Here is a 14,335-nt window from a genome sequence, read left to right as displayed (position 1 = left end):
CAAATGGTTTTGGGAAAAAATTTGATAGGTAAAACGTCCGGCCCGGGGCTTTTGAGAGGAACATCTCAAAACGATAATACTACATTGACGGGCAAATTTAACGGACTTTCACGCGGTGAAGAACATGCGCTAATCTAATTGGCCCCCCTAATTTTAAGTGGTGGGGCCCGTCCTACTTAACTGAATCACATCCATTAATCTCTAATAGTTCGTAAAGCCCCGCTAAAGTGCCCGTGTGTGTGTGTGTGTGTAGCATTACTCATCTCAAAAAGAGCATTTGTAGCTTCTTCCTCCGTGCAGGCCGTGTCCAGGAGGGCATGCAAATCAGATTTTTAGCTTTATTCTAAATTTAATCCCAACCCTTCAACCCTTGTCATGCCCCTAATGATTACGTAAACTATAGGTTAGGTGTAGCAAAGCTCGTAAGAAGGTGATGAGATGATTCCCAGCCCAAGTGGCTTAATTGAATTAAAGCAAGAAGAGACGTGTGCATCGGGGCTTTGCAGGCTCAACTTGCACCGGGGCAGACTCAACTTGCACTTGGATAGCCGTACAAGTTGCCAATGGTATGATATGGTACTATGGCGCAGGAGTGAGTCACAAGTCCATTACACAATACAGTATGAACGAGCGTATCAGCAGTCTAGTCTCCGCTCCGCTGGCGTGTATACACATAGAGTTAGTTTAGGCTGGTTGTAATGGGTAGTATTATAAGTTAGTATCATGCATATGATATTAGTGTATGATACTACCTCCCTAGTGCATATATCATATGCTAGTATCATAAATGACTTTATTTATTGCCATGCATGACACATACTAGTGTAGCATTTATTATGATACGGTATCATGATATGATACTTAATCCTTTCTTACTTCATTTAATTCTATGTCACCTCATCAAAGTTGTCTAGTTGGCATGCATAATACTAATACTAGCTATGATACTCCCATTATAACCAGCCTTAAGGAACACAAGTGGCCTGACGTAAAAACAAATATAAATAGGGGTAGTTGAACTACAGGTAGTATGAATGCATGCTTGATTGGTGATTGCTTCCCATGCCGATCAGCTAAAATACCTCACATCCATCAGCGCATTCACTTCATGCATCATGGCCACATTCGTTGGTCTTCTTCTTCTTCTTCTTTGTCCGCTGCTGCGCTCCTGTGCAGCAGCATCGGCGGGAGTAGGACACACGCTGGGCGCCGGGTCCTCCCTGTCCGTGGAAGACCACGACCGGCCCTTCCTGGTGTCGCCGGACGCCACCTTCTCATGCGGCTTCCTCCCAGCCGGGAAGAACGCCTTCTACTTCTCCGTCTGGTTCACCGCGGCCACGGACCGGACCGCCGCCTGGACGGCCAACCCCGGCGCCCCCGTCAACGGCCGGGTCTCCCGCATGTCCTTCAGCGCCGACGGCAAGCTGTCCCTCGCCGACGCCAACGGGACGACCGTGTGGGACAGCAAGAACGCCGGCAACAAGCACTTCACCGTCTCCCTTCTCGACACCGGTAATCTCCTCGTCGCGGACCCCTCCTCCGGCCGTGCCGTGTGGCAGAGCTTCGACTGGCCCACGGACACCCTGCTCCCGTCGCAGCCGCTGACCAAGGACACGAGGCTCGTCGCCGGCTACTACTCCCTCTACTACGACAACGACAACGTGCTGCGGCTCTTGTATGACGGCCCGCAAATCGCCAGCATCTACTGGCCTGACCGGGATATAGGCGTGTTCGGGAGCGGCCGGACCAACTACAACAGCTCACGCATCGCCGTCCTCGACGACACCGGCGTGTTCCTCTCCAGCGACAACCTCCGAGTCGAGGCCTCCGACCTGGGCGCCGCCGGCGTCAAGCGGCGGCTAACCATCGAGCAGGACGGAAGCGTGAGGATGTACAGCCTGGACGCCGCCGGCGGATGGGCGGTCACGTGGGCTGCCGTGAAGCAGCCGTGCTCCGTCCACGGGCTGTGCGGCAAGAACGCCGTCTGCGAGTACCTGCCGTCCCCACGCTGCTCCTGCGTGCCGGGGTACGAGATGGTGGACCGCCGGGACTGGAGGAAGGGCTGCAACCCCACCTTCAGCCTCCCCGCCGCCACCGCCACCAACTGCAGCACGTCGGAAAAGCGGTTCACGTTCGTCAAGGTGGCCTCCACTGACTTCTACGGCTACGACATCGGGTACAACAGCTCCGTCACGTTCGAATACTGCGAGAGCATCTGCTTGAGCATGTGCTCCTGCGCCGCCTTCGCCTACAAGAAGGATGGCACCGGCCAGTGCTACCCGAAAGGGGTCCTCTTCAACGGTTACACGTCGTCCACCGCCCCCGGAAACATATATCTCAAGGTGCCCACCGACCTCAACGCCTCGGCACCGCCGCCGTCCATGGCCCTCGACTGCAGTCTTGATGGCTTTGATACGGCCATCGACCCGCCAACGTACGTCGACACGTATGGGGCACTAAGAAGCGGCCCCAACTTGTCCTACCTCTTCTGGTTCGCCGCGGTGCTGGGATTTCTCGAGCTACTCTTCGCCGCCACGGCATGGTGGTTCATGTCTGGCCAGGAGAGCATGCCCAGTTCGCTGGAGGCAGGCTACCGGCTGGTCATGGGGACCCAGTTCAGGAGGTTCATGTATCGAGAGCTCAAGAAAGTGACCGGGGACTTCAACGAGGTGCTCGGCCGCGGCGGCTCCGGCGTGGTGTACCGCGGCGTGCTTGACAAGACCACCGTGGTGGCGGTGAAGGAGCTGACAGACGTGCTGCAGGGCGAGGAGGAGTTCTGGGCGGAGATGACCGTGTTTGGGAGGATCAACCATATCAACCTGGTGAGGATCTGGGGGTTCTGCTCCGAGGGAAAGCACAAGCTGCTGGTATACGAGTACGTGGAGAACGGGTCGCTCGATAGGCACCTATTCAGCGAGGACAGCAGCAAGGCGCTGGCATGGAGAGAGCGGTTCAAGATCGCGTTGGGCGCGGCCAAGGGCCTAGCCTACCTCCACCATGAGTGTCTAGAGTGGGTCATCCACTGCGACGTCAAGCCGGAGAACATCCTACTCACTCGAGACCTCGACCCAAAGATCGCCGACTTCGGGCTGTCCAAGCTGTCCGGGAGGAAAGCCGTCGGCGACGGCGTGCAACTCTCCCAGATGAGGGGGACGACGGGGTACATGGCACCCGAGTGGGTGCTGGGCCTGCCGATCGACGCCAAGGTCGACGTGTACAGCTATGGTATCGTGCTTCTGGAGATCTTGATGGGAAGCAGGATAACAGAACAGAGGACTGTGGACGGCAAGGAGCGGCTACAGATGAACCAGATCGTGCAGGCGCTGAAGCAGGTGGTGGCGAGCGGAGACATCATGTCATTGGTGGACAGCAAGCTGAACGGACAGTTCAACCCTCGACAGGCCATGGAAATGTTGAAGATCTCCTTGTCATGCGTGGAGGAGAGGAGCAGCAGGCCGGCCATGGACGACATCTTCAAGGCTCTTATCGCGTGCGATGACGAGGACGAACACCCTGCGTACTTGTCGTGACTTCGATTCCTTACTATATTATAATTCGTTTATTTGAGTGAATGCTGAACAGAAAAGGTAGTGAGATGGTCAATATGGCTGTCTACATGCGTGATGTGAAAAGAAAAGATTAAAGTTAGACGTGCACTACTTGACTACAGTTGATGTATCGTTTGCACCTACCTATAGCACTACTAGTTGTTTTCTTTAGCCATTTTTCGCGAAGCAGAGACCAAGGGTAACGGTACGGAGTAGTATTTAATTTGACTAGGACGCACAAATGCTGCCTGTCCGTGTCACGCGAGCAATTGTTTTTGACGAGTCTCTCTTGGCAGGTGGTGGCACGGAGCAGACTCGATGGGGACGTTCTCTGCCTACAATGTAAACACGTACGGTGGGTGTAGGGATGAAAACGGAGCGGAAGTATTATATTTGTTTTTATATTTTTTTGCAAAAGCAGAAACAAATACAAAAACACCGAAAATGAAAACGAAAACAGATACTATCGGAAACAGACACGAGGCGAATACAGAGCGGACGTGGAAACAGAAGTGGGCATTAGCGGATATTAAAGACCCCTTGAATCATATAGGAATGCACACAAAAACAAAAGAATTAATGAATTGGTAACATGGCTAGAAAATAATATGATTATGTTAGTAATTTAGCACAGTATTGCAGTAATATTGGACAATTGCATATAGGGTCTAATTGAGTACGGGTGTGATAGTAGAAGTTGGGATTCAAATGATCCATTATGCTCATTGTGTCATTGTGTGTTGTTTGATGGTTGGGCTACAAAGCAGCCATAAGCTTATAGTCAAAACAGAAATTTCATATTCATGAAAACGGAAAGTTCCGTTTTCATGTCTGTTCCACCGAAAAACACCGTTTCGTTTTTGTTTTCGTTTCCGTACAAAATATTTCATTTCCACTTCTGTTTTGCATATTTTCATTTTCGTTTTCATATTTCCTCTCCGTTTTCAATTTTCTCCCGGAAAAGCGGAAAGTTACCACTTCATTTTCATCCCTAGGTGGGTGTGAGTTAAGGCACGAGGCATGAAGAGCAGGCCTTCCTTGTACACGCCTTGGCTCTTTCGTGACCGCGATGTTGGACTTCTTTTCCCTTCTTTCTTTCAGTCAGAAGAAGACGCAATGTTGGACTTCTATATCCTTGATGATGTGACAAGCCGGTCACATATCTTCCCAACAAAACTCCTCGTCGCGTCATACCTTTTGGACCGGATTACAACTCTGCAGCCGAGTTGGAGTTGGCGCCACCACCGATAGCAGAGTCCCGATCGATCGATCAAGAAGAAGAGTTGCGACACGATCAGGGCAGCGGTTCGTAGCAGTCCGGTACTTGCAACACGGGCCGTACGTGCAAATATAATAAAGGTGGAAAAGATAACAGAAACAACCCTCACGCAAAGAGGCAGGCGCAGATATATAGTACTCCGATCGATCGATCGAACCGTCGATGGCACACGTCGCGAGCCGGGCGAACACGATGGAGGGGCTGCCGGACGAGGTGGTGGTCGAGATCCTGTTGCGCGTGCCGGACGTCCCGGACCTCTTCCGCTGCGCGGTGACGTGCAAGCGATGGCAGCGCATCATGGGCGACCCTTCGTTCCTCCTCCGCCGCTAGCCGGCGGCCGTGCACCGCCCGTCCTCGGATTCCTCGTCGAGCCAAGGCCCAATGGACGGACAGCAAGACGTACGTATATGCGTACGTGTGCGAGTGAAGTTAGCGGTGCACATTGTTGATTTCCTCCAAAACTGGGGTGAGGCGGATGATCACTTGTTGATTTTCATCAGGGTGTTGTAGTCAAGGCTGTCCCGTTGAAGATGATGGACTGGACGGCCTTCTTCATGTCACGCTTTGGCGGGTAGTAGTAGTAGCATCGAGCGACCTAAGATTGGGAGGAGCTATATTGGACCCTTTTTTTTTTAAAAAAAAGCTATATGTTGGACTCTTTTTCACAAACATATGTTGGACTTCTTGTTGGGAAGAATTGTCGAGTTAGTTATTTTCGCGCCAAATTGCTATGAGTTGTGCAGTGCCTCGGAAGAGCTACGAAAGTCTTCAAGCTTTGTGTGTGAGAAATGCTTTGGGAAAATTTATATTTTGGTTTACCCAAGTTACAAAAGTTGACATCTAGTTGCGCAAATTTTTAGCCTGACATTTAGTCCCTTGTTTTCTAAAGCAATGCGTTTTATATATACCATTAAAAATGTTCGCGTTTATAAAAGTGTGCATGTGTTTCAAACAAAATGTTTGTGACATCTTTCAAAAAAAATATCCAATGTAAAAAATGTTTTGTATCATAATAAAAACATGTTTCAATAATTTGAAAAAGGTGTAACTCGTATCATTTTTTTTTCAGAACAAGTATTTAAAAGACATGTATAAAAATGTTTTAGATGTATACAAAAATGTACAATGTGTATGACAAGATGTAGACATCAAAACATATATTTCAAAAAATCTAGATTGTGTATTTGAAAATATTAAATGTGTATAAAATAATAGCTCTGATGATAAGAAACATGTACAGTGTGTATGAAAAATATAAACATGTGTTGAAAAATAAGAAAATAAGGGAAAGAATAATAGAAGAAAATCAAAGAAAGGACAAAAACCGAGACAGAAATAGAGGAAACCGAGGGAAAGAGGAAACGAGAAAGGAAAACCAAAGAAAAAAAATGAAAAAAATGAAGAAACACACAGTCAAAAAAAAGTATGAAGAAACAGCAAAGAAAATAATGGTAATCGAAGAAAACCAAAGTCACATAGTTTGGTGTTGTGAGCTGAAGTAGACAATATAACAAGCTGAAACAAAAAGTGCATAGGTGATGTTTTTAAATTACTTTTGAATATTTGATCAACCAAATAAGCAAACAAACATTAAATAAAAGTAACTACGCAAAATAGATAACAAGTAAGAAATTCTCATGCTACAGCGCCAGAAATTTTGTATTTGAAATTTTTAATCTTGTATTTGAAAAATATTAATGAAGAACTTGAATAATGTTTAAAATATTTATAGAAAAAATATTGACCATGCCCTAAAAAAATGTCAAATTTGTATTGGAAATATTGTTAAAGGTGTATTAGAAAAATGTTCCTAATATATATACAAAAAGGTAGAATGAAAAATAAAAGAAACAAAGAAAAGCATAAAAATAAAAACCAAAAAAGAAACGAAATAAAGTATAGAAAAATGAAAATGGAAAATAAAACCAAAGAAACAACTTCGAAAAGAATGGAAAAACTAAAAAACCAAAGAAAAAAGAAAAGAAAAAAAAGAAAATACTGGGAGAAAACCGAATAAAACAGAAGAAAAATAAAGAAACCCAACTCTTCAAATGGTTCGCGCTCAGGTAGTATGACATGAAGTTGATGATGGCGTATTGACAAGCAACACTACAATCGAGTCCTTGCACAATCCTTTTTCTCTACCTTTTTCTTCCTTCGCGCGCAGATGCTAAAGTGCCCGACTGTTACTGTAGGTCTCGACGCGAGAGACCCTTCGGTCTCGCTCAATACGAGACATAGCTTCCGTGCATCTCTCGACCCAAAAAAGCGTTCGGAAGAAGAGTACACTACCCCAAACTGACTTTTTAGGGCTCGTTTGGTTTAGAGGAAACCAAAAGTTAGGCATAAGGAGTAGTACATGATTTTGAAGATGACGCTTGTCATTTGAAGGATTTTCCTTGCTTCGTCCCTACACAAAAAGATGAGTTTTAAGTGAATGTATAGTCTTCCTGTACGGGTTTTCTATAAACCAAATGCATCTATAGAAAATTTTTATACTCTGAAATCCTTGTTCCTATGGTTTTCGAAAATCCTCCAATGAGGCCTTAGTGACGTCCCAGGATACTTGTGAAGGGCCCGAGGCCTCGAATTTAGTGGATGGGCCCGACCCCTCAAAACAAAAGCGGATGGGTCAAACGTCAGGAAAAGGGTCAAAATCCCTCATCCCAATCCCCGCGATGGACGCCGGCTCCCGTCCGGCGCCGCCGCACCCCACTTCCGGCGCTTGATCCCACACCCGCCGCCGCCCTCCCCATCGTCGTCCAGCCACTCGAGTTTGCGGCCAACGTCCCCAATCGACCGGCGCTTCCCGTCAAGCGCTGCCCGGTCGACGTCCAGCCGCCCCCTCGCCGCCCAGCCACTTTACCGCCGCTTCCATCCCCATCGACCGTCGCCCCTCGTCGTTCCAGGGCTAACCCTTCGACGTCCGGCAGCCCCCCTCACCGTCGAGCCACTCCAGCGCCGCCTCGCTCCCCATCGACCGGCGCAGGGCCTCCATCGTATGCCGGATCTGCCTCACGGCCTCGTCCTCCTGTTTCCTCCCGGTCCAGCGCCTCCAAACAACCCAAAAAAGGTAGCAGCTTCCACACTTCTTCAGCGCGCACGATTAACCTGGGGATCGACTCGGGTTCTTGGTACCTCAGATCGAGACCTAATTATCCTGGGGTTGCCCACAATCGCACGTCCATCGCTCGCAGGTCCTACTGAAGATCGATGGAGACGCTGCCGGACGACGTCGTCGTGGAGATCCTGGTCCGCGTGACGGAGGTCGCAGCCCTATTCCGCTGCACCGCAACATGCAGGCGATGGCGCCTCCTCATAGCGGACCCGTCTTTCCTCCGCCGCCGCTGGCCGGAGGGCGTGAGCCTCCAGTCCTCCCTGCTCGGCTTCTTCGCCTTGCAACAGCCCCGTGAGGAACCAACAGAAGGGAGCTCTACGACGCCCATGCCGCTCTTCAACCCGGTGCCATGCTCCCCCCACCGCTTCCTCGCCATCCCTGATCAGCCTCGAGGCAGCCAGCCAGTGGTGCTTGCCTCGCGCGGTGGCCTTCTTGTTGTGCGCTTCGTGCCACTCGACGCCATCAGCATGTTCGAGAAAATCATGATCCTGGCTGTGTGCCATCCAATCGCCGGCACAAGCCGCCGGCTGCCTCCGTTGAAGTGCAGTAGGTCTTTCCGAATAGAAGGATGCACCCTTCTAACCGGTGCGGATTGTCGCCCGACCAAACGGCGAGGGGTGTCGCCGTCGGTCTACTCGTCCTTCAAAGTGTTAATCATCAGTTACGACGGACGGTACAATCTCCATGTGTTTGCGTCCAATGAGTTGGGCTGGAGGACGTCTAGAAACTGGTTTGAACCTGTTGAGTATGCCGGACGTGTGGTGCCCCAGCAGATCAACATCGTCGTGTGCCGAGGCATGGCACACTGGCTCTTCAAGTACTCGTCAAACTTCTACACACTCAACGTGTGCGCTAAGACCACGCGGATGTCTATAACAGAGCTCCCTGTCACACGGAACCAGCTCGGCTTCAAGTTTTCAAGTGCACTGCTTAATGTCACCAACGATGGAAGGCTATCGCTGCTTGGTTTATACAGGGACTGCAGCTGGCTGGAGATGTGGACACATGAAGGTGACAACAAGAGTGTAGATGGCATGGCAGACTGCTGGCACCAAACCAAGATGATTGAGCTAATACAACCCAAGCAGAGTACGGTCGACCTGGTGCAATGCGTGTGCGTGAGCGAGATGAGCGGTAAACTGCTCGTAAAGGACAATCAAGATTGCATGTACATTGTAGATCTCCAAACTGGGGCGATGGAGACTGTCACTGACTGGTTTTGCGGCATTGTCACGATGGCTGTCCCATTTGAGATGGATTGGCCGACCTTCTTCATGTCTCGCTTGGCGGGTGGTAGGATCAAGCGGAATAAACTGAGAGGAGCTATATCGAAAATTGCTTCCACTTTTTGCAAACCAATAGTTGTGGCAATTATCTTTGGGTTAATTGTTATGAGTTGGGATCATGAAGAGCTACAGGAATCTTAAGATCTGGTTGTGGCAGACTTAATGAAGATGCAAGTTAATTTGTCATGTGTACCTGCGCATTGGCTACGAGATTGATCATGGTGCAGCGTGAAGGCAAGGGACAGATGTTGCAAGGGTTGCCCTGCTAAATCAGATCAATAGGATACAACTGCGCAGAATAATTTGGTCTAGTGGTGTAGAATATGGCCTCTGTTTTATTCTCAGTTTTAACATGTGCCTGTTTAGACTTGGTGTGCTACTGCTAGCTGAACCTTTGATGTTCTGTTGAACAAATAGTAATGAGGTGCTGAGAACCAACATTGGACTCAATGGAGCTATTTTACAAATATTATCCCATGGATTTATTGGTGTAGTCGTTTGTATTATTATGAGAATCCCCATTATCAAAGAAGAAAACTTCACAGCTAATTGTGATCGTAATTGACATTTCATTTGCACAAGTTGCATTATCTCCTGGATTGCTGCTTAATTTGCTTTTTACGTTCTTTGCTATAATTAGAGATTAAGGTAAAACTTGTGGCAGATGACCAGAACACATGTATGCATTGAGCAAGCATTTCTTTAAACCTAAAATTAGATATTTTTGTGGAATTTATGTATGCAATCATCATATTCGATACCTCCTGAATTATGGTCCTGTGGGTCTGATTGTGTTGGTGGGATCAATACACATGCCGGTGAATTACGCGGCCAGCACAACATGCAAATAAATAAGAGGAAGTGAGCATGAATATACAAGGGGACATCAAGTTAATATTGGAGTGAAGATGAATTATGTTATGATCCTGTCTGACATTCACCTGCACCTTGCTCTCTGTTTTCCCGTCGTGGAGCCCTAATCTTGCTTGCCAACTGAGCAAAGTTTCACAGCAGTTCTCTCTGATTAATTAGGTTCTTTTCCAGGAAATGCTTCAATTGGAGAAACTGGCATATTTTATTCAGAAGATTTTTAGATGTCATTGGTTGCAGGATATCTTGTTTAACCACTCCTTAGGATCTGGTAATGATCAGCCTAAATTGTTTTAGACAACTTGAACCCACATGTCAGTGCCCAGGTAGCGTGCCACCCATTTTTTCTATTTGGACCGGTTCAGTATTGTTCACTCAGGTTGGCTTGTATACCTTCTTTCTTAGGGTTGGAAAGCATTTTATTCAATCAAAATGTTCGACGGGCCTACTAGATAGCCATATGTGCGTTCCAAAATCTATAATAGCTGCTGCTTCAGACAAATTATGACCTTCAACATTACAATATAGCTTCTCATGGATGATATGCACTGAGGTAAAATCCTCCATCTTCTGAATTCCCTTGATGATTACTCCTGATTTTCCCAGATGGACACCTTGGATATGCTTAACTGGAGCTGCACAACCAGTAGATATAACAAGCCGCTGGCAACAAATATCTGCAGCCAAAGATAGAGCTTCACTGCACATCGTCGATTCCAGGATTTCCGGATCAATCATATCAGCTATACATACCGCCAAGCTCCAAGATATGCATCAGTTTCATCTTCATAGATCGCCCTATTGGACCCCTGTCTCTATGTCTTCCCACAGCTGCATCAACATGTATTTTGACTGATCCCCGGCTTGGGGCACACCATTTTCTTTCGGCTGGAGAAGGTTTCTATTAAGTCATACACCATGTAGCATTGTATAAATGAGAAAGTGGAATGGCATGGTGACACTGACATAGTTTTGGATTGTATGGAGTGAGCGAGGCTGCATTCTTCTGACGGTGGCGACTACTTCCATGTCTTTCATCTCCCCGCTGGTGCTGCCTTCTGCTCAAGACGTTTCATCCTTGGTGTTTCAGGCCATGCCTCATTCCTTTTCTTTTGCCTGTAACTTTTTTTTGCTTGTAAGCTGTTGCAACACCTTGTATCTTTGCCGTTCTCTCATCTTTTTTCTTTTCTCTGTAAGTGGCTCTTGTTCTAATCCTGGCCTGTTGATGGCTTTTCAATTTCACTTCTGGACAAGATTTATTCCCTACACGCAGACTGGCTCCACACTTAGACGATTGAGCTAAACCGACCCCAACAAGGTTGGATCATCCTGGCGCAATGCATCTGCATGGGTGAGATGGGCGGCGCATTGCTCCTCAATGACAACCAAGGCTGTGTGCACATTATTGATCCCCAAACAGGGGCAATGGAGATGATTCAAAGCTGGTTTCGTGGTGTTGTTGTCGGAGCTATCCCGTTTGAGATCGACTGGTCGGCCTTCTTCATGTATCGCTTGGTGGGCAGTAGCATTGAGAGGACTAAATTTGGAGGAGCTATACTGGACTCTTTTTGGGAGGAATTGCTCGGGAGATTACTTTTGGGTTAGTTGTACTGCATGTGCCTCGTAAGAGCTACAAAAGTGTTACGTTTTGTGTGTGACAGATGTTTTTACTTTTGAGCGTGAAGTGTGGCAAACTTGATGGACACGCAAATTAATTAAGATCATGGACACTGGCTACGGCTTCTTCATCGGATCAAGATGATGAAATTGCAGTGTGCAGCTTAATTTGTGCTTGAGGTGCAGAATGTCGTTCTCTCTGGGTTCTTTGAAGCTGCCCGTTTTGACATGTTCTTGTTTAGACATGGTGTGCTAGTTGAGCAAATGAATGGTGTTGTCTGTATTCTGTGAATTTCAATTATCTATAAAAAGGAAAGTTTCCAGTTAATTGTGATCAAAATTGACATGTTTGAACCTATAACACTATCTTGTTTTTTAATTCATCCATACTTCTCGATAAAACAACGCTCGGTGAAACAGAGGATTATGTTGACCCTATCTCATACACGAGCGGGTTGTAAATGAGTTGCTATGTAGGTACACCCCAGCTAAAAAATGTAGGTACTCCCCGACTAAAGTTAGTTGGCAGCGTCACAAAATGGTGTCCTTCCTTTTCCCTATGATGGAAGCCATGAATAGGTTGAACCAGCGGCGATGACATGAATCTTGATCCAATGCTACAAAAGATAGGGATATAACATTGATGCAAATAAATATCAATGGACTGAAATTAATAAACTACTCCCTCCGTCCCATAATATAAGAACGTTTTTGACACTACACTAGATCAGAATTTTGTAGGATGAAGTGTGTCGAAATTGTTCAGATGAAATTATATATGTGCAGTAACACATGCAGCAGCAGAGTGTGCATGAAGTAGTTCAAAGAACATCTAACATGATACAAGAATGGGGTAAGGTAGACTTAGATTGTTTCAGATTTCAGTTGAAGTGTTTTTATATTGCATTCGCTCCACCATTTACTTACTCAAATTTCTCTTATTTGCTGGGTCACAACTCACAAATCCCTGAAGAAAAACTCAAACCTTAAGAAAAGATCGAATGCAACATCCTCTGTTCTCTCTTCACATTCGTCTCCTTTGGGGTGCTATCATGTGATGTTCGCCCCTCAGGTCCATCTCTATTCACCCTGAGCCATGCACTCCATTATAGGCTGAAAATCCACCAACTAACCGATTGTTTCCCCTTTGCATGGACCAACCGAATATTTCCATCCTTCATAGAAGGTCATCCAGCTAATTAATATGGCATACATGAGAAGAAGCCTTCACCTAAATGTGAAGAGCTAGTGCTAGCCATGGTTTTGCATTTAAGTTTCAGAACTGTTTAGTCCATAGGCAAAATCACCTATTTTTCATTGAATTTTTGTGATTTTTGTTTTCACTAATTTCAGCCAAAACTTCCAGCAAAATTTGTTTGGGATATGAAAATTTTAAAAATAATTTGAGAAGTATTTGAATTTGCATGTACTACTGTAATTGCCAAAACAGCTTGGCTTGAAGTTAGACAATTATTTTAGTACCGAAATCAAGATTGTGTGTACATTGTAGATCTCCAACCTGGGGCGATGGAGACTGTCACCGACTGGTTTTGCGGCATTGTCACGATGCTAACCCATTACAGATGGATTGGCCGACCTTTTTCATGTCTCGCTTGGCGGGCGGTAGGATCAAGCGGAATAAACTGAGAGGAGCTACATCAAAATTTGCTGACTCGTTTTTGGGACCAATAGTTGTGTTAGTTATCTTGGGGCAATTGCTATGAGTTGGGCTTAGGAAGAGCTAAATAAATCTTCTGATATGCGTGTGGCACAGACTTACTTAATGAAGATGCAAGTTAGTTTATTATGTGTACCTGAGTATCAGCTACTGCATTGGTCATGGTGCAGCATCAAGGCAACGAACAAATGTTGCAAGGGTTGCCCTGCTAAATCAGTTCAAGAGGATAAAACTGCACACCATGTGCAAAATAATTTGGTCTTGGGGTGCAGAATGTTGCCTCTGTGTTTCATTGTCAGTTTTAACTTGCTAGCTGAACCTTTGATGTTCTGTTGAACAAGTAGTAATTAGGTGCTGAATTGTCGTTGTTATTACTGGAATCTCCATTTTGGCTGAGATGTACTAGCATACTCCTTTAGAGCAAGTACAATAGGAGTATATGATATCGTGTAGTGAGCTGGCTCTATAACTTGTAATTGACTACTATTAAGTGCAGGTGGGTGAAAGAGATAAAGCTGAACTTTAATTATTCCGAGTCATACAGTATGGATACCCGATTATAAATACCACAGGGCCGAAGAACCATACCATACACAAGCTAAGACATGGCCTTACAATGTACTCGTCGTATATATCAAAATCTTTTAACGCCCATCTCAATTCTCAATACATTGGCAGTTAGGTTTGGGATACATCTGGAATTTGTGTGCCAGCGGTTTCATCCCATTCGGTAAGCAAAAAATAGTGCAAGACCCTCTATGGTTCGTTGGACTCGATGTGATCCATATCTCTACACTTTTGAGGCTCGAGTTTGCACATTGCTCAAACATGTATTTCTGACCCCGGTACACTTGCATTATACTAGTACACAACACAAGAACAGGGACGGCCGATGAACATATATGCTACGTATAAATCTAATTCATAAATCAATCAATA

General features: G+C 46.3%; 2 protein-coding genes across 2 annotated transcripts; both read left to right on the top strand.

Moving 5' to 3' along the window:
* Positions 1 to 1,153: 1,153 nt before the first annotated feature.
* LOC123142153 (putative receptor protein kinase ZmPK1) lies at positions 1,154 to 3,669 on the top strand (the record flags this gene model as incomplete). Its single annotated transcript, XM_044561162.1, is given in 1 exon segment — positions 1,154 to 3,669. A coding segment is annotated over 1 exon segment (2,377 nt), but the record flags the coding sequence as incomplete, so codon positions are not given.
* Positions 3,670 to 7,458: 3,789 nt separating this feature from the next.
* Positions 7,459 to 9,780, top strand: LOC123142140 (uncharacterized). The gene is made up of 2 exons (XM_044561155.1): positions 7,459 to 7,900; positions 8,025 to 9,780. The coding sequence occupies exon 2, from the start codon at positions 8,041 to 8,043 to the stop codon at positions 9,370 to 9,372; it is 1,332 nt and encodes a 443-aa protein (XP_044417090.1). The 5' UTR covers positions 7,459 to 7,900; positions 8,025 to 8,040; the 3' UTR covers positions 9,373 to 9,780.
* Positions 9,781 to 14,335: the final 4,555 nt, after the last annotated feature.

Source organism: Triticum aestivum, chromosome 1B (genome assembly GCF_018294505.1).
Source record: "Triticum aestivum cultivar Chinese Spring chromosome 1B, IWGSC CS RefSeq v2.1, whole genome shotgun sequence".
Classification (NCBI taxonomy): domain Eukaryota; kingdom Viridiplantae; phylum Streptophyta; class Magnoliopsida; order Poales; family Poaceae; genus Triticum; species Triticum aestivum.
Note: the sequence above shows the minus strand (reverse complement) of the source record. Positions and strands in the feature narration are given on the sequence as shown.